At 40.6% G+C, this 27,458-nt stretch overlaps 3 protein-coding genes and 1 non-coding gene across 4 annotated transcripts in view; 2 read left to right on the forward strand and 2 right to left on the reverse strand.

Moving 5' to 3' along the window:
- Nucleotides 1–529: 529 nt before the first annotated feature.
- Nucleotides 530–601, reverse strand: trnap-ugg (transfer RNA proline (anticodon UGG)). The gene has a single exon. It is a non-coding gene; the product is annotated as a tRNA-Pro (tRNA).
- A 1,311-nt stretch (nt 602–1,912) lies between these two features.
- On the forward strand, nt 1,913–8,400 carry psme2 (proteasome activator subunit 2). Its single transcript, XM_085762813.1, has 11 exons — nt 1,913–2,090; nt 2,386–2,418; nt 3,215–3,277; nt 3,370–3,456; nt 4,685–4,733; nt 4,859–4,956; nt 5,086–5,154; nt 5,476–5,543; nt 5,724–5,778; nt 7,862–7,948; nt 8,046–8,400. Exons 1-11 carry the CDS (start codon nt 2,043–2,045, stop codon nt 8,124–8,126), a joined length of 738 nt encoding a protein of 245 aa, XP_085618939.1. The 5' UTR covers nt 1,913–2,042; the 3' UTR covers nt 8,127–8,400.
- A 7-nt stretch (nt 8,401–8,407) lies between these two features.
- lsm5 (LSM5 homolog, U6 small nuclear RNA and mRNA degradation associated) lies at nt 8,408–10,669 on the reverse strand. Its single transcript, XM_085762814.1, has 5 exons — nt 10,524–10,669; nt 9,526–9,621; nt 9,371–9,398; nt 8,767–8,839; nt 8,408–8,667 (listed from the first exon to the last, which is right to left on the reverse strand). Exons 1-5 carry the CDS (start codon nt 10,567–10,569, stop codon nt 8,635–8,637), a joined length of 276 nt encoding a protein of 91 aa, XP_085618940.1. The 5' UTR covers nt 10,570–10,669; the 3' UTR covers nt 8,408–8,634.
- Nucleotides 10,670–11,857: 1,188 nt separating this feature from the next.
- The window catches only part of avl9 (AVL9 homolog (S. cerevisiase)), a 31,286-nt gene continuing 15,685 nt past the window's right edge, over nt 11,858–27,458 (forward strand). Inside the window, exons 1-9 of the mRNA XM_085762823.1 lie at nt 11,858–12,078; nt 16,070–16,190; nt 21,645–21,730; nt 22,242–22,313; nt 25,405–25,494; nt 25,580–25,646; nt 26,398–26,438; nt 26,532–26,570; nt 26,669–26,738. Coding sequence (XP_085618949.1) covers nt 11,995–12,078; nt 16,070–16,190; nt 21,645–21,730; nt 22,242–22,313; nt 25,405–25,494; nt 25,580–25,646; nt 26,398–26,438; nt 26,532–26,570; nt 26,669–26,738 — 670 coding nt within the window. The 5' untranslated portion in view covers nt 11,858–11,994. The remainder of the gene's footprint in view (nt 12,079–16,069; nt 16,191–21,644; nt 21,731–22,241; nt 22,314–25,404; nt 25,495–25,579; nt 25,647–26,397; nt 26,439–26,531; nt 26,571–26,668; nt 26,739–27,458) is intronic.

Genomic DNA, 27,458 nt, shown 5'->3' on the forward strand with positions numbered 1-27,458 from the left:
TTCAATTCAAAGAACTTTATTTTTCCGTTAGGAACTTCATTTGTGTAAAAGCGTCAGTGCAGGTTTAAAACAAGATAGTAAAAATGTGGCGTTTCTAACAAGAAAACGGCGTAAGAGCATTCCTGCTGCAGACAGGTATCTGCCAATTTAGGAACATATTTGTCATTGTTTATTTATTGTTTTGGGTTTTTTTTCTACACAGAAAAGTGAGGGGGCGCCAGCGGACATAAATCATTATTATTATCATAACCCCCCCCCTTGACTGGGGCGCCCCTCCAGCAGTTGGCGCTGAGTCCAGTCTACTTGTGAATGTGAATGATGATTGCTGCCATGATGGTGATGAGCTAAGATTGTCCAGTATTATGAATAAAATAAAATAAAGTGCAGCTCTGCATAGTCCAAAAACATATGTGGGCCTACAACATTTTATATACAGTAGGTTGTCAAGCCTGTATAATAACAACTTGCAGCATTGCATTTAGGTGCTTCAGTCTGCTTTGATATATTGTGAAAGAACACTGCTACAAGTGGGCTCGTCCGGGAGTTGAACCCTGGACCTCTCACACCCAAAGCGAGAATCATACCCCTAGACCAACGAGCCATAAGTCATCACAATAAAATTTGAAATTCGAATCGTAAAAAAACTATATCCTGTGCACACTCACATGCATTATTCCTATGTTAGTTTAGTTATTATGTTAGTTAGTTGAATTAGTGGCCATTCAACACCAAATAGCCCTAACCCTACCCCTAATATCTTGTCCAGTGAACTGAGGGGCCCCACCCCAGAAAGATGGGTCCTTACCCCTGATTGCATATGAACGGACAGAGTTGATGTTAATTCTGAAATCCATTGACCTCTCCTTGGTCTATCTATCCACCTCCTTCCAAGCAACTGCAATGACTCTTAAGATAGTCGTTGTTTCCCTCTTATGTTACAGATAACTGAAGTTTGTGTTCTGAAGGTATTTATATTTTCTCCATACACTGTTTCACTTCTTTCCAGAATTTCTTAAATTTGAGAACACCGCCACAAACAGAGGAAAAGTATGGCCTTTTCCTTGTCACATTGAAAACGTCTGGTATGACACAATTGAATTGTGTTGAATGTAGGCTACTGCAGAGATTTTAGTAGTATGTTCACCGTTGGTAATTGTGCTTTGGTACAGGCCCTCTCCCACTCCTCAGTAGATATTCTTCTGGAGATTCCTCTTTCCAGGACTTGATGGGTCAAATTCAACCACAAACAGCCTCAGTTAACAGCATTTTTTAGCACCTGTTCAAAAGTATAATATTTTAAAAATATTTTCACTTTTTCGTATTTTGGGTCACTTGAGGAAAAGTCGTCAAATTTCAGGCTAAAAGAATGATGGTGAGGATATTTGTACTGCTTTTCTTCTTCTGTTTTTCCTTTTATTGCAGAAATAGATTTGTACAAAACATTCACACGTTTCTTAATTCAGTAAAGGAACAGGTGCATGTGGAGCCAGTCACGTATATAAACCCACAGAGCATCAGAAAATTTACACTGAAAAAACAAATGTTCAGAAGTCTCAATGTCATCACAAAAGACACACTGATTGGTTTGACTCCTAACAATTCACTGGATGAATATACACCATGTAAAATTGAAAGTGAATTTCCTTTGCTATTGGATTTATGGGGAACCTTAGGGGACACTGTGAAATTCAATTTTTGTAATAAATGATGGGGTATGAGATGTTATTATAAATTTTCCAGATAGTTTGTCTGTTATTTTTACTGCTGTCAAATATCAAAACAGGTCAAATTGGACCTAAACAGTATATTTGAATGAAATTTAGGGGAAATCCTCCTCTCAGTGGGGCAGTGAGACTCAGAGACAGTGGGAGGAGCCAAGCGCATCATCTGACATCAAAATCGAAAGTAAACTGGATGAGGAAATAAAATATCACTCCAGCGATACGCGTTGTCCTCCGCTGCCCCCGACGCGCCCAGTGTTAGCAGAGAAAAGAATAGAAAACAACTATTTATAATCCTGAACTTGAAAGGTGCGCTCGGTCATGTCGAAGACCTCCACTCTGAAGATCAGCAGGGCCAGTGCAGGGAAGGTAAGAGACGATCTGTCTGTCTGGTGCAGTCAGCGCGCTGCGGACGGGACAGGTAAAAAGGCAGCGGGAGGGGACGACGTGGTGTGACGGGATCTTTTTATCTTTCTTACATTTAGTCAGTGTTATGCAGCTGATTTATCTTCAGCAACAGGTTGGAGTCGTTTTTTTCGGTTTAAAGTGACGGAAAGCCCCTTAGTGAGAGGAAAACGAAAGTGAAGCTGGAATGTTTAAAGTGACTCAGCAGCTTCACTAATGTGTGTTTTCATCGCTTTGTCCTGTTTGTCCTTGTCTACAGGTGGAAAACTTCCGCCAGTCACTGTACCAAGAGGTCTGTACAGCCATTATTATGATGTATATAAATACAGAGCCTTGCATATGTTCATCTTTGAACTTTTCCACATTTTGTCATGTTACAACTTACAACCACAAACTTAAATTTTATTGGGATTTTATGTGATAGACCAACACAAAGTAGGTAGAAAATGATACATGGTGTTTTTTTTTACAAATCAAAGATCAAAGTTGAACTTTTTGGCCTACACGCCAAACGCTGTGTGGTGGAAACCTGACACTACACATCAACCTGAACACACCATCCCCACTGTGAAACGTGGTGGTGGCAGCATCGTGCTGTAGGGAAGCTTTTCTTCAGGGAAGCTGCTCAGAGTTGATGGGAAGATGGATGGAGCTGAATACAGGGCGATCCTGGAGGAAAACCTGTTAGAGGCAGCAAAAGACTTGAGACGGGGACGGAGGTTCACATTCCAGCAGGACCACCACCCTAAACACACAGCCAGAGCTACAATGGACTGGTTTACATCAAAGCATATTGTGTTAGAATGACCCAGATGGTAGAGACACACCCCAAAAGACTTGCAGCTGTAACTGCAGCGAAAGGTGGTTCGACAAAGTATTGACACTTCACAATTATGCGCTACTTTGTGTTGATCTATCACATAAAATCCCAATAAAATACATTTAAGTTTGTGGTTGTAACGTGGCAAAATGTGGACAGGTTCAATACTTTTGCAAGGCTCTGTATAAGGAACATGCACATTTTCACATTTTACATTCAGTGACCTCTGCAGCTTCAGACTTGACCTTTTTATTGGTTTCTTTTCCAGGCAGAGAACCTGTTCTCCAGCTCCATCCCACTGAAGATCATTCAGCTGGACGCTCTGCTCAGGGTCAGCACGCTTTTACTAGGCTACACACAGTGCACAGTCATCAGTGTTTCCTGTTCTTCATCTCACTTCATCTCCTCTGTGTGTGTTTTCAGGATGACGCCCTCAGCATCACCGACATGTCCTCGCTCCAGGCCCCGCTGGACATCCCCATCCCAGACCCTCCCTCCCCGGAGGACGAGGTGAGACCGGTTGTGTTTGTCTCTCTCACTAAAAAGAGTTGAAGAGCCACAGTTAAAACCACCTCTACAGAGAGAACCATAAAGCCAGTGCCTTTGGTTGCAATTTATTTAATTTTTGTATATTTATCCACTTAACTTTCTTCAATCATTATTTGTGAGATTTAAAATCATAGTAATTTTGCACAAAATAGTCCACTGACAAGGCAAGACTTACATAGTCAGCTATAATCACACAAATAACAAAACACCCATTAAAGAAAATGAGTTCTTTTTGGATGTAAAGGATAATTATTTCCCATGATGCCTCCCAAACTGACACCTTGATGCTACTGTATAACAAGATATTCATTTTGAATCCTCTTTGTATGATTGATTAGTCGCAGTGTAAGCACTTGTCTGTGTTTGCCCTCACATCAGTGTAAAAGATAAAAATTCAATGCTAATAAGCAGAAATACCATTCGTGCAACAGGATGGAATATGTTGCTCAATGATGTGATGCAACCTAATATCAAGTGGTGTAACTGGTATTTTTTCATAAAAATCTGACTATGTACAGGAAAATAAATCTGGACTCAAATGTGGAATAAATGTAATTCACTTTTACAATGCAACACAATGTTTCTTGACAAGTTTGTACATAATTTGTCACATTATTTTTTTAAAAAGTGGTGTTTTTAGGATATATCCTGCCCAGTGTTTCCAAAATGCATTACAATTTAAATATAGAAACACAGCAAACAATCTATTTTGATTTAATGTTTTAAGTATATATTTTTTTTACAAGTGCACTTAAATCCAGTGTAGGTGGATAAAATATTTAATATCTGTCATTCTTTTGTGCTTACACCATTTGACATTTTTAGGGACATTCAGTGTTACTTTTGTTAAAAATAAAAAAGTGGCATTTCAAATGACATGGAACCAACATGAATACAAAATGTACATTTTAACAAATCTGATGCTTTTAAAACAATTTTTAAATATATTTTTGTATTGCTCATCTTGCCAACCCTTATTTGTCACTGACCCATATGCAAGCCCAGGCTGCAACAGTAACAATATCCACTGTGTTGCATTTACCTTGCAGTAGTTTGAATGGAAATGAAAATGGTACCATAAGACACAGTAAAGAGTTGAGGGTCTTAAGGTGGCCCCTGGTCAATGTCTGCATCCAGTTGCAGCAAATAGAAATTGTCCCTTTTTGACTTTGCAAAACTGATTCCACAGGAAATGGAGACAGACAAAAACGAAGATGATGAGAAGAAAAAGAAGAAAGGTAGAGTGTTTTTCTTCTTTTTCTTTTGTGGTAGTTGTGAAGGTTGACAGGCGTCATGTATCACCTGCACACAATCTTTATGATGTAATGATGATAATAAAAAAGTTTCTCCTTTTCATCTGCAGCTCCAAAATGCGGCTTCATCAAGGGGAACGAGAAGATCATGCTGCTTCTAGAGAGGGTGAAACCAGAGATAGTGGCTCTCAGAGAGACCATCATTGTTGTAAGTGAATCACTGCCAGTGTAAAGATAAATACTAACCCACTACCTGCTGTAAAACACTGCATTATGAGGACACAGTGGATGTGGAAATGTGTGAAAACCTCACCTGTGCTGGTGTGTTTGCCTGCAGGTGTCCTGCTGGATCCAACATCTCATCCCCAAGATCGAAGATGGAAATGACTTTGGAGTTGCCATCCAGGTACATTCCCATCCCAAAGACTGTGCTATAGGGGCGGTGCGCGGCGCAGTGGTTAAGGCGGCCACCCCATGTAGAGGCTACAGTCCTCAACGCAGGCGTCCCCGGTTCGAATCCCGCGTCGGGCAGACCTTTCCTGCATGTCATTCCCCCTCTCTCTGCCTCCCCCTTTCCTGTCTATCTCACTATGTACTGTCAAATAAAGGCAAAAACGCCAAAAAAATATACTTAAAAAAAAAAAAGACTGTGCTATACACACAAGGAGTTGTAGTTCAGATCATTTGTTTCATGATCGATAATTGTCTTCCTTTTTTCCCACCACAGGAGAAAATCTTGGAGAGAATCGCTGCTGTAAAGACCAAAGTTGATGGTTTTCAGACAAACATCAACAAGTAGGTTGGATGTAGAAGCTGGTGTGAAGTATAATGGTGGAGAGAGTAACAGCTCACCTGATAGAGATGTACACATTTGTCTGGTTTACTTTGCGTTTTGGCAAATAATGAACAGCAGGTTAATTAAGAGAGCAGGATGTTTGCACTCTTTTGACTCCCTCTGTCTTCTTGAATACTCAGGTACTTCTCAGAGAGGGGGGACGCTGTTGGCAAAGCCTCCAAAGAAACACATGTGGTGAGTGTTGATGTGCTCATCTTTATGAATGAGTTGATTTAAAGTGGTACTCCAGCAATTTATCACACACTCCAATAAAAGACACTTCAGAGGCACTTATTACACCACTACCACATTTTTTAATTTGAAATGTTCTAATAAATTAAAGGAGTAAGTTTGCCTTTCTTGGTTGAGAAAATTCCCCTTTTAATCTAAATTAGCCCAATCATTTAGAGGAAAATGCTTCAGCATAAAGCTGATCTTATTGAATATGATGCATTGATATAGATTAAAAGATTACACAATAATGCACCAGTAATATTAATACATCAGTAAAACAATAATACTGGAGCCACGGGAGACAGTTGCAGCCAATATCTCCATTACTTGTCTTTTTAATTGGTATTATGACAGGGCAGCTAATTAAAGCAGATATCAGTGGAATGTTTTTGTTAATATAAGTCCTAAATAGTCCTATTTTCCGTCAGCAATCACTTACATGAAGTATTTCAGCCTAAACACGAGTCTCTCCGTCACTCTGCTCTGCTGTAACCCGAGGAGAAAATTTTCCTTGTGGGATACAAGTGTTATCCAATGAGGAGAGAGAACGGCATGAAGGGCTGTGTGTGCAGCCAAGGGATGCGCGTGAATGTGGTGACGTAGCACGAGGACCAATTGATGCCTGACAAGGGCGGGGGCTGCTAACTCATGGTGCGTTCAAGGAAACTCGTACTTTGTGTTTTTCCTTCCTGTGAAGTCATACCAGTTCGATCTGGTACGAGTTCACGGGTCGGAAGTTACGAGTGGCCGTTATAGGGAACTTTCACAGACAACAGGACGGTAAAAACACGAGCTACGGGTTACCTGGAACGCTACCAAGTCGTAGTTGTGACTTGAAGCTGTAACTTACGGTTTCAAAAGCCTGCCTTGAACACAGCATTAGCCGAAACGGCCGTGCCGCTGTTATCTGCTTTAATATGATACATACAGTAGGTCGTCATGTGATCATGATAACAGTTTTAATGTTTTAAACTCCATATTTTAATTATTTTAATACAGGTGGGCAAGAGTTCTCATCAGTTTATTGCTGAACTGTATAGAAAATCAGCCAGAGATGAGAAAGAATGTTCATATTGATTTGTCTGATATAGATTCACATTTGTACAAACACTGCTGCTGATGGACTGATCCATCCAACCAATCCCAGCTGACACGGGTTGAGGGTGGGGGACACTGCGGACAGCTCACCAGTTGTCAGCATAGATATATACGTACACTGCTCGTCCAAAAAAAAAGTCACACACTCGTATTTCGTTTGACTGCCTTTAACTTTGATTACGGCACACATAAGCTTCTGCAATGTCATTGTGTCTACAGTTATTTCAGTCCAGATAATTTTTCAAAGATTCTCATTTGGGTTAAGGTCTGGACTAATAATGCATTGGACAGGTCTTAACGTAATTTTAATGGGCTCAGCCATCTCCTTAGATGTTTAATTTGCTTGATGCCAATAATTTCGATTTTCAAACAGTTTGGTTTGTTATGAACATCAGAAATGCAGTTATGATACTGCATACCTAAAATCACGAATACTTTTAATCATGTACTTTTCTATGAAAGTAACATTATGCAAATAATTCAAGTAATAACTATATATGGACAACATTTCACAGAGCTATGAATAGTTTTTTTTTTAGTACAGATGACTGGATCACCCATATACTGCGGCAAGAGTCGACCGATGCAATATGGCCGCCTATGAGTTACATCTGCGCGTAGCCCGATACACCCCCTTTGGTTGTCAGTCTATCACAGGGCCGTCGAGACAAACAACTTAACACCTATGGGCAAATATTGTCACTTATCAACCTAGTGTTCATGTCTTTGTACTGTGGGAGGAACCTGGAGGACCCACTGAGGTGGAACATAAACATGATGTTTCTACAAGAGGCCATGGTGTTCATGCAACTCTCTTACAAGGTTATCGCTCACATTCACAGGACTGGCTCATCTTGACTGAGCCTAGTGTGTACCATCTTCATAGGCTTGATGTATTAAATAAATCACAGCATGGTCCTTTAACTCATCCTCTTCTTCTCTCCAGATGGACTACCGCTCTCTGGTGCACGAGAAGGACGAGACCATCTACTCTGAGATCAGAGTGATTGCTCTTGACATCCGTGGCTTCTATGTAAGTGGATCTTAGAAATATTACAAGTGCTCGAGTCGACTCAGACGGGAAAATTCAAATATATATATATATTTTTGTCTCTACCACTTTACTTTAGGCTGAACTTTATGACATCATCAGCAAGAATCTGGAGAAAGTGACCAATCCGAAAGGAGAGGAGAAGCCCTCGATGTACTGAAGCTGAAGAGGCGGTGACGATCCGATCAGCTGTATTGATCATCTGAGCGACTGTGTGCATGTTTATGTGAATCACTTAAAAATACACAAACAAAATGAGAAATAAGTTTCATAGACCAGTTTTTGCTTATTCATTTCAGTAAACAATAAAAAAAAATAAATAACTGGATCAGGGTTTTTAGCACTGCTGCGTGTTTTTGTACAAACACTTGTACTAAATTTAAGTTGTTGTACTTCTATGACTTTTAAAAAATAAAGTGGAAAAAATGAATGAAGACGTGGTGATAATCGGAGCTTTATTTGTAACAAAACCTGCCATTTTGTAATGCGTGACTCAGGATACACGGCTCATTCATCTTTCTTTAAAACAAATACTCGATTAGGAATCTTATTACAAAAATAGTTCCCTCCTCAAAGATCGAGAGGGAAGACCAATAACAACAATAATGACATAATCAACTAAAAAAACACGAGGTATGAATATCAAAACACAAAAATGTCCCAGTGACTCAAACTTCAGGACCTTCTCCACCAGGTATGAGCTGGGAAAAAAAGAGAAAATATAGACACATTATAACGGTGAAGATATAAAAGTACAATAATGGGTCATGTTGGAGGAAACATGGAGGTTATTTTCGTACCATGGTGATGTTATTGCCGTTGAGGAGGATCTGGTCCAGTTTGGTTATCCTCCTTCCCTCTGGTGTGATTTCACTGGAACATGGATAAAACAATAAGAAGTTAACTCAGTGTTTTTCAACCTTGGGTCGCCTCAAATTCAAAAGGGGTCGCCTGAAATGTCTAGTAATTGATAAAAAAATATTTTTATCAGTAACTTTTTTTTTTTTTTAACTATTATTCTTTTTTAAATTGCTATTAAAACACCACACATAGTCTTAAACAACTGTATTCTATACTTTCACTTTTGTGAATACAAATTGAGTTCAGATAAAATGCAGAATACGAAAATTTATGAGCTGCCGCATTTTGATTGATGGTCCCCAGAAATTTATGATGTAAAAATGGGGTCACAAGCCAAAAAAGGTTGGGAACCACTGGCATATACCGGTAACTTCTATAATTTCCCTTTCTCGAATATATCCAGTTCAAATAAAATGCAAAATATAAAAATATCTGAGCTGTCAAAATGGGGTAACGAGCCAAAAAAGGTTGTGAACCACTGAGTTAACTCAACAAACAGGCGACATGAAAATACTTGTTGCAAGATAAGAGAAAGGTACTTACAATTCTGTCACATCCTCCAAAACCATATCTAAAACACTGAGTTAGGGGCAAAATCTCAGGCAATGTTCAGAACAAACAGTAAAATCAAGATGTGTATTAAATTAAACAGATTTTTTTTTCTATTTGAAGAATTTACAGCTTCACCAAAAGGATACTGACAAAGTCGTCAAAACCCAGCAGAGTTCCGACGATCTCCTTGTCTGTTTTCATGACGATGTGAATCCGGGAGCCGATACATTTGTCCACCAGCTCTGAATGAGGAAAAGCACATTGGAGATTTAGTGATGGATGTTCTTTAATTTTACTTTCACACATTTCTCACTTTATGGCCACTAGAGTGCTCCCTTTTCATTTCTGACTTGCAATCTGTATTGTATTAAGGGTTGTAGTGAATCACTGTTTTCAACTGATATGGTCAGAAGTTTGTCAATAACATCAGTTCATGCAGCCCAACCTGCCTTCTGTCATTAGTTCAGGCTTTGGGTGCCTTTACATCATACAGTCATAGTTTTAATGCCACTGCAGATCTGAATGCTGTTTCTCATGTCCAGTGGTCGTCACTGTGCTCCTCAGTCACTGAACCCAGTAGAGAAACTTTGGGATGTAGTAAGTTAGAAAAACTAATTCTGAAGTTTCTAATAAAGTGACGGTGACCGGTGAGTTCATTCTGCTCCATGATCATCTTGTCACGGGTCCACCACTGAGCCTCCATGTCCTGCCGCCTGGAAGTTTACCCACTAGTGGTGCATTATTAGCCACTATGTCTGATACAATTTGATTTATTTGAAGCTTTATTTGTGCTCAACGTGAAAAAATCATGTTTGAGAGAGGGCTCCCCCACGAGGTAGGATGATGAGCCAGTAGTACAGAACCCGCCATTATCTTAGTGTATTACACTGATACGGATAAATCAACAAATACGCAGATAAAAAAACTTGCCTACCACAGAAGAGGAGAGTACTTTGTTAACGTTACAGAATAAAGAAAACTGTGTTTAGTTGCATGCTAGCATGATGCTAGCGTTAGTTAACGTTAACGTTAGCTGTTTAACTTGTATCGGCTGCTGCTAAACTACCAGAGCCCTGACTGTTGATAAGTGCACATACTTGGCTGTGTAAAACAGAAAGCCTGCGTTATTTTAAAATGTACAAACCGAGTGGGAGCAACTGAGACGGGTTCGTCGCCTGAGTGGCCGCCATTGTCAATCCACGAGTAGTCAAGACCAATCGAAAGAAGAGTCGTCTGCTCGTAGGCGAAAGCAATCGAACAGCTCGTCAATCATGGTCGTTTAACATTTTATTTTTTATTTATTTTCATTTTATTATAACACAAAATGAACATTTGAATACAAATCATTCACTTAAAAATACAAATAAACAAATATATTCTAAATGAATTTAATCTCCCACGGTTGAATAGATATGTTTTTCGATTTAGTTCAACGTGATCGCGCTGTCAATGCATGATGTCATTCTTTGACTCAACAAAGATAATAGAATCGAGGTCAAGATAATACACCTCGTTTATACTTCATCTATCTATCTATCTATCTATCTATCTATCTATCTATCTATCTATCTATCTATCTATCTATCTATCTATCTATCTATCTATCTATGTATTTTTAGTCCCTATGGACCTCTGATTGTGTCCTTAATAAAGTCTTATTATTATTATTATTATTATTATTATTATTATTATTATTATTATTATTATTATTATTATCTATCTATCTATCTATCTATCTATCTATCTATCTATCTATCTATCTATCTATCTATCTATCTATCTATCTATCTAATTAAGAATAATAAGATATAAGGCTACATTATGAAATGTAACATCATATATCATTAGTGATTTGATGTGAAACTTAATGTTTGATTTTAGTTATTTTCCCTGACCTCATAGCTCAAAAAACAAAAGACAAAAACAAAAAAAACAACAACAATCTGTAACAAAATTGATGACAGATCACTGGTTGGTGTGGATGCATGCATGTTCTTGCTGTACCTGCGGGTTCTATCTTGGTTCTCCAGCTTCCTCCCACACCCCAGAGATTTGCACACTTGGTTAACTGGTGACCATATATTGCCCAGAGATGTAAATTAGAGTGTGAGGTTATTTGACCCCATCTATCAGCCATGTGATAGACTGGCAACCTGTACCCTGCCCATGTCAGTTGGAATTGGCTCCAAGCCTCCAACCACCTGCACTGATAAGCAGTACAAAGTACATAGATGGTTGTAGCCTATTTAACCTACTGGCTTGTACATATTTTAATCTATTTACCTTAGCTGAGTTTTGTTGTTTTTACTCTATGTCCGTGTGTCCCTCTCTGGGCATCGTTGGTCTTTGCACAAACATGCTCATTCTAGATCAAGCTAGGCCCAAACAGGAAGTGCGCCTCAGTGAACTATCTCACTCTGTCAGTCCTGTGTATCTTTGTAGGACGACGCGGAACAGAAAACCCTCTCCGCTGCGGCTGAGTTGTGCTCCGGTCTGTTTACCGTTTCAGGAGTTCACAAAACCCTCTGTGTCCTATCGTTTCTTCAGCCGAACCCCGGAGCTCACAACCTCCCGGTCCCGCCTAAACCACCCAGGAGGAGGAGGAGCAGGCGGCCATGGAGTCCCACGGCAGAGACGACGGGAAGGGGCCGGTGCTGCACATCGTGGTGGTTGGATTTCACCATAAAAAGGGCTGTCAGGTACATGAACCCTACTCCATGCTAATGCAGCTAACTGGAAATAAAGGCACGGTTCCACCATGGTTCCGTCTCCTGTGACTTCCACACAGCTGATTAATAGACTGCAGCTTTAATGAGTGCCTTTATTTTAATTATAGCCCTCAAGCCTGCAGGGATGATGATAATTGTCCCCTGCCTGACATGCATTGAAGTTAAATCAGCTGTTTGCTCTGGCTCTGCTCACTGGCTTATGTAACATGGGCTCTGCTGCCAACTTAGACATCTCTCTAGTTCAGTGTATTCAACAGCAAGAGGAGCCTTTTTCATTACAGGCTGAAGCTTGTCCTGGCTTCCAATGCTCCTGGATGCAGTAGATAATCTCTCCCTCATATCAAAGCTGTGTTTGCATACAGCTGCTCGATGTGGTGCCTGGATGTCAACAGAGAGGAGTCTGGAGCTGTCTGACATTTTGTCTTGCTTCCCTGAGGGTGGATTAGTAGTTACAGAGTTGCAAAAGATGCATGAGACATTCAAGAAGCCTGATCCAGCAAATGTTGGATACATTCGGTTCAAAAGTGACTGAATTAATCAATAATTAATAACTAATTAGATGATTATGGAAGAAGTTGCAGCCAGTTTAATCCACTAATTGACTCAGTTCTGTTATTGCACAGGTGATTTCTCTGATAATAACAAGACTGAGCTGCTACACTGTTGAAATTTAACATTTCTCATGCGCATTTTGATAATGTGTCTAAATATCATCATCAGGCATGCAGGTAAAGACTCTCTCCACTATCAATGAAGCTGTAGATTATCTATTTATCATAAGGTCTGTCAGGAAAATATCTGTTCCTCATTCAAACTGCTTCCTGTATTTGAAACCCCCGAACGTTTTTCATATATCAAAGAAAAGCAGCAAATTTTCACGTTTGAAAAGTTTGTACCAAAAGCCGGTGCCTGTTTTCTTAAAATTAAGCTAAAATAATTAATCAATTATCAGGATAGTTGCAGGTTCATTTCCTCTCAGTCCACTAATCAATTAATCAACCTAATACTGCAGCTCTAATCTCTGGAAGGAGCTGCAACAGGCTGTGAGTCAAGAGACTCTGAGATGTTAGAGATTCACCTCTTCATATCTTTGAAGATATTTGTATTTTTTTGCATAGTGCATCACTGACTTTATAATTAATTGTTCACATAAATAGATCAAACCTTTGATGCTTCCATCAGTAAGAATCCGCTGCTTTATCTCATCTGTTACTTTTTTATGAGGTTGCATCGCCCATAAGTGTCAGATTCATCAATAATTAATAATGAAAATAATCATTAGTTGCAGATCTGTTTGCAAAAGAGATTTTGATTTGACTTCCTCAATAGATGAAACTTAACTAAACAACTAACATGGTCCAGAGATGGAGCAGGTGACGATCACAACATGGGGATCTATTTGTCTTTGGTTAAAACAGTTAATCATTTAATTATTTCAGTCAGTTGACAGGTCATTTTCTGCAGATAGGAGAGGAAATGTTTAACAAGTTTAAAGTTTTTAATCCAAAATAACTTCAAAATCAAATGACCGAGCTGCAACTGAGCTTTTTTTCACTATCAGTTAATGTGATCAGTTTCTTCGTGAATTGTATTGTCTATAACATGTCAGAAAAAGTCAAGATTTCCTGAGATATCTTGTTTGTATAATGTTGTTCAGCATCAAATATTTGCTAAAATCAGTTATGACAAAGAAAAGAATAATTATTATTCCGGGAATTATTATTATTTTTTCGCTTGAAAAAAGATTAAAGTGATAATTCATTTATAGAAAAAAGTAAAGCTCATGTGTTGGTTTAGCTGCTCTCGTCCCTGTAAACCTGTTCTCCACCAACTAGCATTAACCCCACAGACACATCCGACCTCTGACCTCCTGCTCAGCAGCAGCAGCGTTTAACACCTGGTAATCAGTGAGAGTGGACGTGGGACATTCAGCATGAGTGGCTCTAATGCATCCTCCAATTACCACCCTGTCTTCTCCTCCTCCTTCTCCTTCCTCTTCCTCTTCTTCAAAATTCATGAAACCTACAACAGGCTGAGCTGCAGCCACGAAGCCAAACACTCATCATGTGTTGTGGTTGTTGTCGCCGCTGCTGCTGCTGCTCTCCATCTGTCCCCGGGACGCTCCCTGTGAGGCCTGTTTGCCTCGACTCAGTGGAAGCAGCTGCTGTTTGAGTAGAAAGATAAAAAAACACAACAAAGATTTTTAGATTGAAGCAGCTCAGCAGACAGCGTGCACTCTTTCTCTCAGGTAATGAGCCTGTTGCCTGTGATAACGTGGGGTTATCTGAGAGAGAGGGGGCGGGGGGGTGCAGCGATCTCCCGCTGGGTATCAGATGATTGGGTGCCTTTAATCCCTCTGTCTCCGTCTCTCTCTCTGACCTGCCGTCCATCTGTCCTTATTGAAGAGACGTGGAGGTGTTGGAGTTGGGAGCATCACTCTGTGGAGGAAGGAGTGGCGGCTCTCGCCCTGAGGGAGCGCAACTCTGCAGCAGGTTATCCGTAACGAGTGAAGCATTGTTGCGGGGTGTGGGTGTGTGTGTGTGTGTGTTTGGCCACGTGTGTGTGTGTGTGTGTGTGTGTGTGTGTGGCGTTCAGGCCCAGCAGGTTTCAGGTTAATCTCGTAGGAGGCTCTTAACCGTCGCTGCTCGCAGGAGGCTGGGTGAAACTTTTCTAAAGCTCAGAGACAAAAGAGACAGAGATGAAAGAAGAGAGAGACGTGGCAGCAGGGACAGAGGACAAACACTAGAGCAGCAGGTTTCTAAGAGAATCAATTAGAGCTGCAAACACTGATTATTTTTCATCTTATTTGATCTTTAAAAGATTTGAAAACAGTCACAATCACATTTTCTCAGAGGTGGAGTTGATCCCTTAATGTTCAACACCTGAATATATTCATATGACTGACTCATCAGGATACAGTCTAGATGCCTGGATGCTGTTGGAGGAACTACATGTTGTGTTTGAAGATAAAATCAGATCTGGTTTTGTTTTGTTTGTTGTTCACGATGAAGAAATGTGGTGAGATGTGTATGTGTGAGAGCTGGGATCATTTCACCCATTACATGATGGTGACTCTCCCGCCCTATAATAACGTTATATATATGTTTATTGATAAACAGAGCGAATTGAGACAGTGTAGTATGTAATCTCATTGAATGAAATACATCTGACTGGAGAGGGTTCTATTGACATTGAGGGGTACATTTGGTTTGGTAACAACAGAGAGAAGCATGTTAAAGCATCCAAGGTCTCAGGGGGCGTAGGTATTTGTGTTACGTGTGACTTACTAACTCTCTATGACGTAAAAGTAATAAGTAAAGATGTGGACGGAATCCTTGGACTACAGGCTTGGGCAATGAGACGAAGAGCGACATATAGTTGAGTACTGAAAGTGATCTTAAGTTGTTTATTTATGTCACTGTGTGGCAGGTAACACCAACAGGAAGGACTGTCTAGTCTTTTTTTTGTATTTGTTATTAAATGTGTCTTGTAATCTCATATGGGATGGGCCATATTGTACTAAATGACACGAAAATAAAAAAAATCATTCATTCATTCATTCATTCATTCATTCATTCATATTCATTCATATTCATTCATATAGGGGGGTTATTATTTATGGTCCTTTTCCACTAGTGCGACACGGCTCAACACGGTTCTTCTCTGGGTTTTTGCTTTTATGCTTTTCCACTAGCATTCGACAAGAATCAAACCCGCGTTTAGTTAGTTTAAAAATGCAGCAGCAGCGCCGACTGATCTGTACTGAGACTGTTGTTATTCTTTCACCTGAGTAGCCGCTGTGATATGACGATGCCGCCCCTGCTGAGGAGGAAATGTGAAGGACTGAACTGTGAAAGAAAAGGACCTAAACCGAGTCCAGTAGAGCTGTAACTGTGTAGTGGAAACCCTGCTTTACACTGTTTTAACACTGTGACTCTCTCTCTCTCTCCTGTGCCTTCAGGTGGAGTTCTCCTACCCGCCCCTGTTGCCTGATGAGGGTCACGACAGTAACCTGCTGCCTGAGGAGTGGAAGTACCTCCCCTTCCTGGCTCTGCCTGACGGGGCGCACAACTACCAGGAAGGTACGACCGACTCCTCTGCCTCACAGCTCCCATGATAGTGTCACCAAAGATCAGCTTTTCCTTCTACTGTTTGTTAATAGACAGAAAATCTTCAGGTGGGACAGCAGGACATTTAAAGACAACACTGGACGTCCATCCATTGTCTATACTGCTTGTCTCAGGGGGCTGGAGCCTGGCCCAGCTGACACAGGGGGGAGGGTTCACCAGTTTATTACAGGGACACATGTAGAGACCTCACACACTCTCACTCACATTCACACCAATGGGCTAATCAGCTATAGTGTCCATGTTGTTGGACTGTGGGAGGAGCCCGAGGACCCAGAACCCCAACACATATCTTACCTTATGATGTGAAGAGATGTGATAGTGGATTGATGCCACCATTGGTCAGTGGGTAACTGTCTGTATTAATCTAGTTCTACACGGTGGTCACAGAAAAGATACTATATATAAGCTTCAATGATCGTTGAGTTTGATCATGTAGAATGATAAAATTACCAGTTAAAGGGGAACTATAGGCTACAAGTCTGGCTGCTTTTCCACTGTTCTGCTAACCGTCCTCTCGGCCATGTGCATATGTTTTCAACAAAGCCGGTGAGAAAGCAATCCATGGAGCGGTGGATAACGTTAAATATCATATAGGATGTTATGACGTGTATATTTGTGTAGTTTTATCTGTCATAAACAAAAGATTACGGGTTGCAGCATGCGTTTGCGTTGTGGTGCTGCAGAGACGAGATCTGGGACACCGGGTCAGCGGCGCTGGTTTGGAAAGTTGGTTTTCAGCCAAGAGACAGTAGGTGGAAAGCAGAGAGCCTCTTACTCCGAAACTGTTTAATTAAAGTAAAAATGTAGCATAGTTAAGGTAAAAAACCGCAGAGTTCCTCTTTAAACAAAGGACGTCAAATTAAAACTAACAGGAATCAGCTAGAACAGGAACAAACTGAATAAATGAAAGCAGCAAATGACTGCAATATTCATTAAACAGCTTTAAGCACACAGTGGCCGTGTGAGTTCTCTGACATTCAAACTAGTTTCAGTGTGAAACCACAGCTTCATCAAAGCCAGAGCTCTGACCTGGTCTCTGGAGCTAGCAGCTGCTTTACAGTACAGTCTGTTAACTGTAGTTGTAGCAGTTTTAGCCTGCGAGGCCGTACCCAGGGCAAAATCAGCCCAGGATAAATCCACGCAACAGTTGTTGCTGTGCAGCTCGTGGCTGTGACTGCATAAGTCATAAGTGATGGCGACCCAGATAAGACATCTGCACTTCAGCTCTGTGGAACTCTGATGATGATGACAACTTTTATTTTGGGAATCACTCTGTGTGATCGTGTTAAAGACGAGTTCGGTGTCTCTTTGGAAACCAGAGACGGTGTCCGGGCTGTAAGGAGAGAAAGCAGGACTGGGTGTTGGTGACAGCGAGACCAACTGTCCCCATGTGCTGCGGTCATGTGACCGTCCCGTGGTTCACCACCGGCGCTGCCCTGCGGAGGCAGCCAGGAGGAAGTGAGGCAGAGTTAAAACTACACCGATCAGTGTGTGTGAGCTGAGGAGACACAGGACAGAGAGTTTCTTATTTCCTGCTCACGGTTGGAGAACTTTTTTGTGCAGCTCTGACGGAAGGAGGCAAAAATGTGGGTTTTTCATGTTGCATGACTGCACAGAGTTTTCCCACATGAAAAAAAACAAACTTCCTCCATCTTTTTTTTTCTCTCTCTCTTTCTGTTTCTCTGGAGAGAAGAGAGCAATTAGCATGTTTTAATCAGTGACACATGAAACAAGCTGTTTTTATTTTCAGCCCCTGCAGGTTTCAGATCGTCTTTTACACACAGACACTAACATTAACAATGTTTAAAACCTGTGTCTCTGCACAGATTCATCACGTCCAAAACAAATTACACATGTTTTACAGGCTGCTCTGACAGTCAAACATTAGTCACTAAACTGATTATAGTCTATCAACCAGAAATGAATCAGCAGCTTTTTTGATAACTGAATAATTCCTTGATTCATTTTTCAAAAATGAATGCTGAACATTTGCAGGTTCAAAGCTCCTGAGAATGAGAGTTGTTGCTTTTAAAATTGTTTTATTTATTTATTTATATCATACATGCACATTCACAAAAAAATACCCTCTGATGCGTACATATACTAAATAATACCACAATACTCACAAGAATAATGAATGATTAAAATTGATAATTACAGTAACAATGACATGACACAAATATCAAGAGAGTAATGGAACGAAAGGAAAAATAAATAAATGAATAAAATTAAAACACACACTAATACTCACACTCACACCCTCATACACCCACACTCACAAAAAAAGTACACAATACGAGTTCCTTTGAACGTATAATTATGTTGTAGGTCTCTGCAGCTCTCATTTACAGGGAGACATAGATTAGACTCCGAGAGTTGTTGCTTATCTCCTCTTAAATCAATGTAAATGTGATATTTTGAGGTTTTTTATATCATATTTTGGGATTAATTAACTGATTAATTAGTTAATTTGGAAAATAATTGGTCAATCAAACACAAGAACACTAATTTGGGGCCCTAAAATCTGTATGAAATCATGTAACATTCATCAGTATATCAGCTTAAACCCAGCAGTAAGCTTCACACATTTCCACTTCCTGCGGCTCGTGATCCGACACTCTGACGGATTCTGTTTCACGTTTCTAAAAAATCCAGGTGAATGTGAGCTGATCCCTGCTGTGTGTTTCTTAATCTGCTGCTGTTTGTGTGTGTGTGTGTGTGTGTGGGTGTGCGCCGCTGCCACATCGGACTGTCAGCTGTGATGTGACCGACTCCCTCTCTCTCTGCACTGCGGCTCATGAAAACAACAGTCCTGCTGATGTGACTGGGTGTTGGTCGCGCTGGAAACACGCGGCACTGAATGAAGCAGTCTGCTGATCTCTGGTGTCTCTCTGCTGCAGCCTCCAGTGACGGCTGATGCAGAAATCTAAAGGCAGAGAGTTGCTTTCTTTTTTCTTTTTTTTTTTTGATTGCGCTCGGGCTGGTTGACTCGATGCGCTGCAGCTGTGGCCTCGGTCCAGATGCCCCGCCGCTGCCTCCTCTGGTTAATCTGTGACGTCCACATGTCCAACCTTTTCAACCCCGATGTCGTCTAATCAGAGCAGATCTGAACCGCAATGGATACTGCTCTTCCTCCTGCCCTCGGATGGGAGAAAGGCCTCTAATTTCAATCCTTCTGCTGTAGTGCATTTCATTTAATTGTTATGAGCTGTAAGTATTGATAATGATCGAATGGTTGGCCATCCTCCAGTCCTGACCATTGTAATTAAAGAACAAGCTTTCACAGTCTCTATGTATTTGCACGTTTGTGCAGACTGGAAACATGTGTACCATTAGTAATCATTTTTACTTTTGTGCTTTGGAAAGATCTATTATCCCAAATTTTTGTATCAGCAGCCAGAACTGAGTCCAACCATAAGCAAAGGTAGATGCGATTAAAAGCATGATGTGAATTTGCTCATTTAATGCAGCAAACATATCAGTGCTTGGATGTCAGGATTGCCCTTAAATGCACCTTGCTTTGAAATCAGTGCATGCAGCACAAAACTAAGCACTAAAGCAAATACAAGTAAACATGTATTTAAATGAGAGAAGTGCAATGAGTGGCTGGAGATGCATTTAAAACAGCATAATCTGCTTTGGAAAACACTCCGCAGTGGTTTCAACACACAGAACAGCTGCCATGGTTCTCAGACATCCAAGAGGTAAATGTTTGAGCAGAGGAACAAACGCCAGCAGCAGCAGCAGCTTGTAAATGTTGTTTTCAGGTCGCATGTTTCTCCAGTTTAGCTGCAGTGGTGAAACCTGCTGTGCTGTAAAACCATCACTGAAACATCTCAGCTCAGCAGTTCTGTGGTTGACGTTAATTCTCTCTGCTTTGTACCATCGCTCGTCTTACGTAACCACCTTCTGTCTCTGAACTTTGCATATCTTACTGTCAGGTTCATGTACTGATGCAGGAGCTGGAGCTTTCTCTGCAGCACAGTGAGCTCCTCCTAAACTCGACTCATGCATGATATGTTTAATGAATTGGCCTCCTCACTCAGCTGATTTTTACCATGATCCATGAAAATCAGTAGTGTTTTGCAGATTCTTGTGAAGAATCCTAACAAAAGACTGGATGTCACTCTATGTTAAAGGTCCCATATACTGTAGTTTAGAGTGATACGCCAACATTTTTTTTTCATGCCTTGCCTCACTCCCGAGTCCATGACAGGCAGATAGACACCATCCTTTCGACTGTGCGTGCAGTAACAAGGGCGATAGAGCCCGTATCGCCCGTAATTATTCTAGCTCAAATGCTGGAGTTGCATAGGTAGTGTTAGCCTGCCTCCTACCCAAGCCGAAATCAGCAGTCAGAAGCTGATTTCATTTTAGCTCTAAACTCTGTAAATATATCACTTTATCAACATTTCAAACATGTTTAGGCGAGAAAGTTGTTTAGATCAGCAGTGTGTCGTTAATCTGTCTAAATACCAGCTGTTTACAATTTTATTCGGACGAATTCGGCGCTACTCAAGCTAGCCGTTGTGACCAACGCACTTCTGGTTACTTCCGGTTACTTTCACAAAATAAAACACCCGTTGCCCTTTACATACAGAAGTGCTTTTACTTTGAAATAGGAAGCTAACCTACCCTCGATGTAGCTAGCTTGAACCAAAATAAACCGTCTTTTGACCGATCTCGTCCCGTTACCGGCATTTGACCGCTCAAGATGCCTTAGAGAGTTTTGTCAGCTCTGAGACGAAGATCGGTCCATTAAGAGTTGCTGAAGAGTGTCTTTGATTACTTTAGGTGGAGGCAGGCTACCATTACCCGTTTGAGCACGCACAGTCGAAAGGATGGTGTCTATCTGCTTGTCATAGACTCGGGAGTGAGGCAAGAAACATTTTAAAAAATGTTGGCGTATCCCTTTAAAGGTCTCATATGCTGTAGTTTAAAGGTAAATGTCCATGGGTAGAGTGATTTTAAAGCAGATCTGGATTCTGTATGAATGTACTGTGAAAGTGTTGAAGCCTGAAAAATGAACGAGCTGTATTCAGAAACTGAGCCTTAAAACCAGCAGTCAGGACTTCTGTAACTTTGTGATGTCACAACTAAGCAGTCACCAAGCCCCGCCCACCTTTACCACCATCCAGCCATGCAGGAATTGTTTTCTTTGAGTGTTTTACCTCCAAACTGCTCTGTTTTTGTTGGATCGCTTAGAAAACAGTGAGCCAATTAGGAGAGACGATCAGACCCTCCTCTCTTCTGATTGGCTAACACTGACCTGTTGTTACTAGAGCTCCAGAGAGAATCCTGAGATAGGAGATGGAAAACTACACTGATGGTTTTTGATCAACACTTCAGTTAAACGCAGGAGAAAAGCAAAATATGCCACTTTAATCTGCTCTTCCTGTTTTACAGACACCGTGTATTTTCACCTCCCGCCGCTCAATTCAGACATGAAGTGTGTGTACGGAGTCTCCTGTTATCGCCAGATAGAAGCAAAGGTCAGTTCACATACATTTCTTTGCCCTGATTTTGTTCCTTGTCTTAGTATATTATAGACTATGTGGCTAAAAGTGTCTAACCCTGGTGTCAGGCACAGACACAAAAAGTACAAAAATAGAAAAAAAAGTTGCAATAAAATAAATAAAAAATACTATAGTCCAAAAAATATGCATATTCTATATACAATTTGGGATTTGTAAAGCAGCAGTTTAGCAGTGAAATGCTCCACTACCGCATTAGTTTAGATGTCTGCGTACTTTTGTCCCTGTAGGGTGTTTATCATTACTCACAAAAAGCCTTTTTGTTCTCTTCCTCATTTGTGTTTATGATGGGAGTTTTGATTTGAAGCAGTCACAGAAAATGAAACGACAACATTTTGTTGTCCTATTTTTGTCTCTCATGACATCAGCATGAGTTTGTCAGGTCATCTGCTGAGCCGTTACTCACACACAGCGCCCTCACAATGTATATATGTGTTAATTTCAAAATACTGTTTTAATCCCTCTTCAGGCCCTAAAGGTCCGGCAGGCTGATGTCACCAGGGAGACGGTCCAGAAGAGCGTGTGCGTCCTAAGCCGAGTGGTGAGTCAGTCAGAGGATGACGTCGTTATCTCGGAGTGTAATAGGAAAAGATTTGATTTCAGTCTCAGTAGCTTTACGACCTGGAGCTAATCAAATGGAGGGTCAAGTAACCGGGGCCCCGAAGTACAGTCATGACCTCAGAGATGGAGAGAGGACTTTTCATGTCTATAAATCTTCCACGTTGTTCAGAAATGACGTCAGTGAGGCTCTAGAGAAACGTCTCCTCTCATCTGAGGTGAAGAGAGAATCTGCACACTGAGTCCCTGAAGTAAATTTCCCTCGTTCATGTGTCCAAACACAAATAACTGTGGTTTAAAGGGAAACTTCAACATTTTGGCAAATTGGCCCATTGCCATAATCCCTATAGTTTTAGCAGTAGGTTCGTTACCTTTAATTGTCGGTGCAAGCTATTTTTAGAACGGCGGAGCAGAGCCGCGAGCGCTCAGAGCTACGCTACGGAGGCTCATGGGATTTCTTGGTTTCCCTCATCCAACTCTTCAACCCAACAACTCCAAAACGCTCTGGTGGACAAGTTGTGACCTGCACATTCACCACGCTATGAGATAATAACGGAACGTTACGAGATGGAGTTGTTTTCGAGGCAAATGCAGAGACTGCTTGCTGAAAAACTGCCCTCGACAGGAAAGTGCATCAGCTGTTTTGCATGAATTTACCTGGAAAACAACTCCGTCTCGTAACGTTCTGTTATTATCTCATAGCGTGGTGAATGTGCAGGTCACAACTTGTCCACCAGAGCGTTTTGGAGTTGTTGGATTGTGTATTTGATGAGTTTGATGAGGGAAACCAAGAAATCCCATTAGCCTCCATAGCGTAGCTCTGAGCAGCTCCGCCGTTCTAAAAATAACTTGCACCGATAATTAAAGGTAACAAACCTACTCCTAAGACTATAGGGATTATGGCAATGGGCCAATTTGCCAAAATGTTTAACTATCCCTTTAAATTGTGTTAACATGATGCTAAACTAAAATAACTGTTTGTGATATTAGATGCTCTTCAATTATTAAGATAGTATCAAGTTGTTTTGCAATGAAATACTGCAGTGTCCATGTCTTTACAGTTTTAAGTGTGTGAGAGGGATTTGGTGTTGTCTATTTAAGGGTCTGGTCTTAGGGAACGGTGAAAGGTCATTGTCTGTCTTGTTTCTACAGATATTAAACAGCTGACATCACGAACGGTTACTTGTCAGAGATTGAGCGCAGCCTCCAGCAGCTCCCTTGATTCAGCTGTGACAGCAAACAAACAGCTGACAGAGCTGACAGGGGGGCAGGGCTGCTGGGAAAAACAGTTTTAGATGTGTTTCCAGTTAATAAATGACCGAGGATGCACAAAAGTGTCTGGCTGAGAACGAGCCCAGTGCCCTCTGTACGTTTCTGTTTCAACATCCATGATGGTAGAGAAATCATGAGTAGTTCAGAAAGTCAACGGAAATGGTTGATGGAGTTAAATTTTAACAACATTGTGGTGGTGTTGATTGCTTTATTTCCCCTTTTTATTGTTCCTGATACAAAGCAGTGAAAGTTAAGTGTTACTGTTATGGGACCAGGTGAACATACCAGCTGGACAGTAGGTTTGAACAATTCATTGACATTACTGAAATGGAAACATGGCCATTTATGCAGCATCCAAACCGCATCAGCTGCAGTTTTTTTGATAAAAGTAAAAATATGTCACAGCACAACAAGAATTACATCATCATTTTTTCCAGTGAACAGAAATGCAAAAATAACTGAAAACATGAGCCATACTGCATCTTCAAACTCAAAATACTTTATGCATTGTGACCTTTGTTTTTGCATGTTGTTCCGATCTGCTGGACAACTTTGGAAACCACTTTCCAAACAGTCACTTCCTGAAACAGACAAACCGACATTTACACCCACTTCATGCCTCAACCAACCAGCTGTGCACACACACCTGGATTTCAATACACAAAGTGGGCGTTCCTGTTGTGGTCTTGGTTTTGGAAAGTTTCAAAAATCACCAGTGCACTGCTTCCTTCACAATCTTTCAATTTTTTTCTTTATTCATACTTTTAAATGACTCTTTTGTTCTATAACTGTGTTTTTTGTTGTGCAAAGAAGCAGCTGAATCTTAATTTTATTTACCACAATTATGGTCTACATTCATTCTATTGTGAGACTGGGATGTGTCAGAGAGGAGCTCAATGATCCTGCAATTTAGCAAATTCTTAAAATGTATTAAGTAGGATCAAACATTTTTTAATAATTATTGTTATATTTATACGTTCAAAAATATCTCAACATGAAAATTTGCAAACCATCATCAGGTCAAGTGGCATCAGTGGTGAGTCTGTCTAAAATTGTGGTTCAGCCAAATAAAAAAAAAAGAAAAGGTCAGTAAGTATGAACATTCATGAAATATTCATATATCTACATTGTGGCTTCATCAGCAGATGCACACTATGTTTAAACCAGTGTAAACGATGTCATCATTTAGCAGTTAAAGAGCCAGATGTTTCCCTCAGGAGCTGGTAGAGACCAAACACAGAGCTAAAAGAGCGGAAACACTTGACCAACATAACTCCATTGAATGCTGACACGCTAACAGGTTTACTAGATAATCTTAAAAACTGTTAACACATCAGTGCTGGCCAAAAGAAAAGCTCTTCGGGGGCAATTCAAGTCCTGGACAGTCAGGAGATTGCAGAACACATGCAGGTCTCCATGTGTGGTGGTGGTGAGCTGGTCAGAGCCGGTCTGCCTGCATGTTGGTATCTACATGTTGCTGCTGGTCACATGTGTCGGCCGAGGAGGTCGCAGACTGTGGAGCTGCTGACAACTGTCCAGCTGCTCTGCTGATCCTCTTATAAAGTTCCTAGACAGCATGCCACATCTGGACAACACTGTTTTGGGCATTAGGGTGGAAGGAGGGACATTTCAGAACATGGTGTACACAGACGTGTACCACTGCTGCTTGGGGGGAAAAAGCACTCATGAGTGAGCGTTGCTTTTCCTGTGATGAGACATGAGTTTTTTTTATGGGTCACACTGTAACTGACTCACACACACACACACATGGTCTGCTGCTGACTGTTTGTTTTGATCTGCAGCCTCTCTATGGCCTGCTTCAAGCTAAACTCCAGCTCATCACACACGCCTACTTTGAGGAGAAGGACTTCTCGCAGATCTCTATTCTGAAGGTGAGGCTGGTGTTTTTAAGTTAATGGTGGTTAATGTTTGACTTGTGTGTTGTCACCTCCACTCACGTCCTGCTTTTCCCTGCAGGAACTCTACGACCACATGAACGGCTCTCTGAGGGGCTCCAGTCTGGAGGGGTCACAGGTTTATTTAGGTACAGCTTCCAGTTCACACATGCGTATGTCATAACATAGCATAGCATAGCGTAACATAGCACAACATAATGCAGCGTAGCATAACATAATGTAGCGTAGCATAACATAGCGTATTGTAGCGTAACGTAGCATAGCATAACATAACATAATGTAGCATAACATAACGTTGCATAGCGTAACGTAATGTAGCATAGCATAACAATGTAACATAACGTAACATAGCATAGCATAACATAACGTAATGTAGCATAACATAACGTTGCATAGTGTAACGTAACGTAGCATAGCATAACAATGTAACATAACATAAAGTAATGTAGCATAACATAACGTTGCATAGCGTAATGTAACGTAGCATAACATAACATAACATAATAATGTAGCATAGTATAGCGTAACGTAAAATAACGATTTTTATTTAGCTCCTTTCCTGGGATTTTAGCTCAACAAGTCATAAGAAAAAACCCAAAGTTGCAACTCTATGTGTCATTTCACTAAAACAAAATAATTTTAATGATCTTTATTGCATAGTTTCGTAAATACTAAGATTAATGGCTCATAATGGTTAAAAATGAACGGCAAGCACAGCTTTTGCTTTGTTTCGTACGTTCAGACATGCATAAAGTCTTCAAACCAATACATTTGTTGTTGTTGTTTCTCGTCAACATGTGACTGCTGCTAAACTGCACAAAAATGTTCATGCATTTTTCTCTGAGGGTGAATTCCCCATCTGTGTGTGTCTCTCCTCAGGGTTGTCACCAAGGGATTTAATACTGCACTTTCGACACAAGGTAGAAGATGATGGATGTGAAGATCATTTTAAATACTAGTGTGTTTGCCTGGAAATCAGTTATTGATCAGTAAATGTCTTCTCACCGTCACAGGTTCTCATCCTCTTTAAGCTTATTCTGCTGGAGAAGAAGGTATGAATGTACACCACCCGTCCACTCCTTTAGCCTTTCAGAGCTTTTGAAATGTGACTCATTGTGTCTATTGTGTTTTTTCTGGCTCATGTTTGCAGGTGCTGTTCTATGTGTCTCCTGTCAACAGACTAGTTGGAGCTCTGATGACGGTGTTATCACTGTTTCCAGGTCAGTAAAGTCCAAAGTGAAAGAGCTTGACTCCTCCTGTACGACACATTCTCATTATTTTATTTCATCCAACTGCAAAGATGATATGAAACACAGACTATGAATCCGCCTGAGGTGCAGTAGTGATCATTTAAAAAGAAAAACAAAACTTGCAGCAAAATTCAAATTCATCCACCAGCAAATTATTTATAGAAGCAGAGGAGCCTGGGAAATTAGGTTTAAAATCCCAGTGGAGCTGCTGCGTCTCAGTAAGACACACCTTCACCTTTTAGGAAGTAAGCTAAAATATGAACATTAATGCTTTATGTTTTAGTGTATATATTTACTAAATATACATCCCTATTGTCCCTGTTAGTTTAAGTTCATCTCTGGGCTGGGATAAAGGCTGATTTCTCTGGGTTTCATCCAGGTTACTTTTTTGTTTTTCCTTTTGTTATTACATAATTCCCCCTTTGCTTTTCTCACGGCACTTTGTAGCTTTTTAAAGAAAAGTGCTATGAAAATTATGTTTTCATTATCATACATTATTCATTTGTTTTTGAATAGTGCTAACAAAAATATCTTAACATCAAAATTAGAAAACTATCATCAGGTCAAGAGTTATCAGTGGTGGGTCTGTCTAAACCCTGGTTAAGATGAGTTTAAATAAAACAAACAGTTGAAAAGTATAGACAACTACACATACTATATCCACTGTGTGAGAAGAAAAAGACACAAAAA

Source organism: Trachurus japonicus, chromosome 20 (assembly GCF_045865225.1).
Source record: "Trachurus japonicus isolate A0001 chromosome 20, Traja_1.0".
NCBI lineage: Eukaryota > Metazoa > Chordata > Actinopteri > Carangiformes > Carangidae > Trachurus > Trachurus japonicus.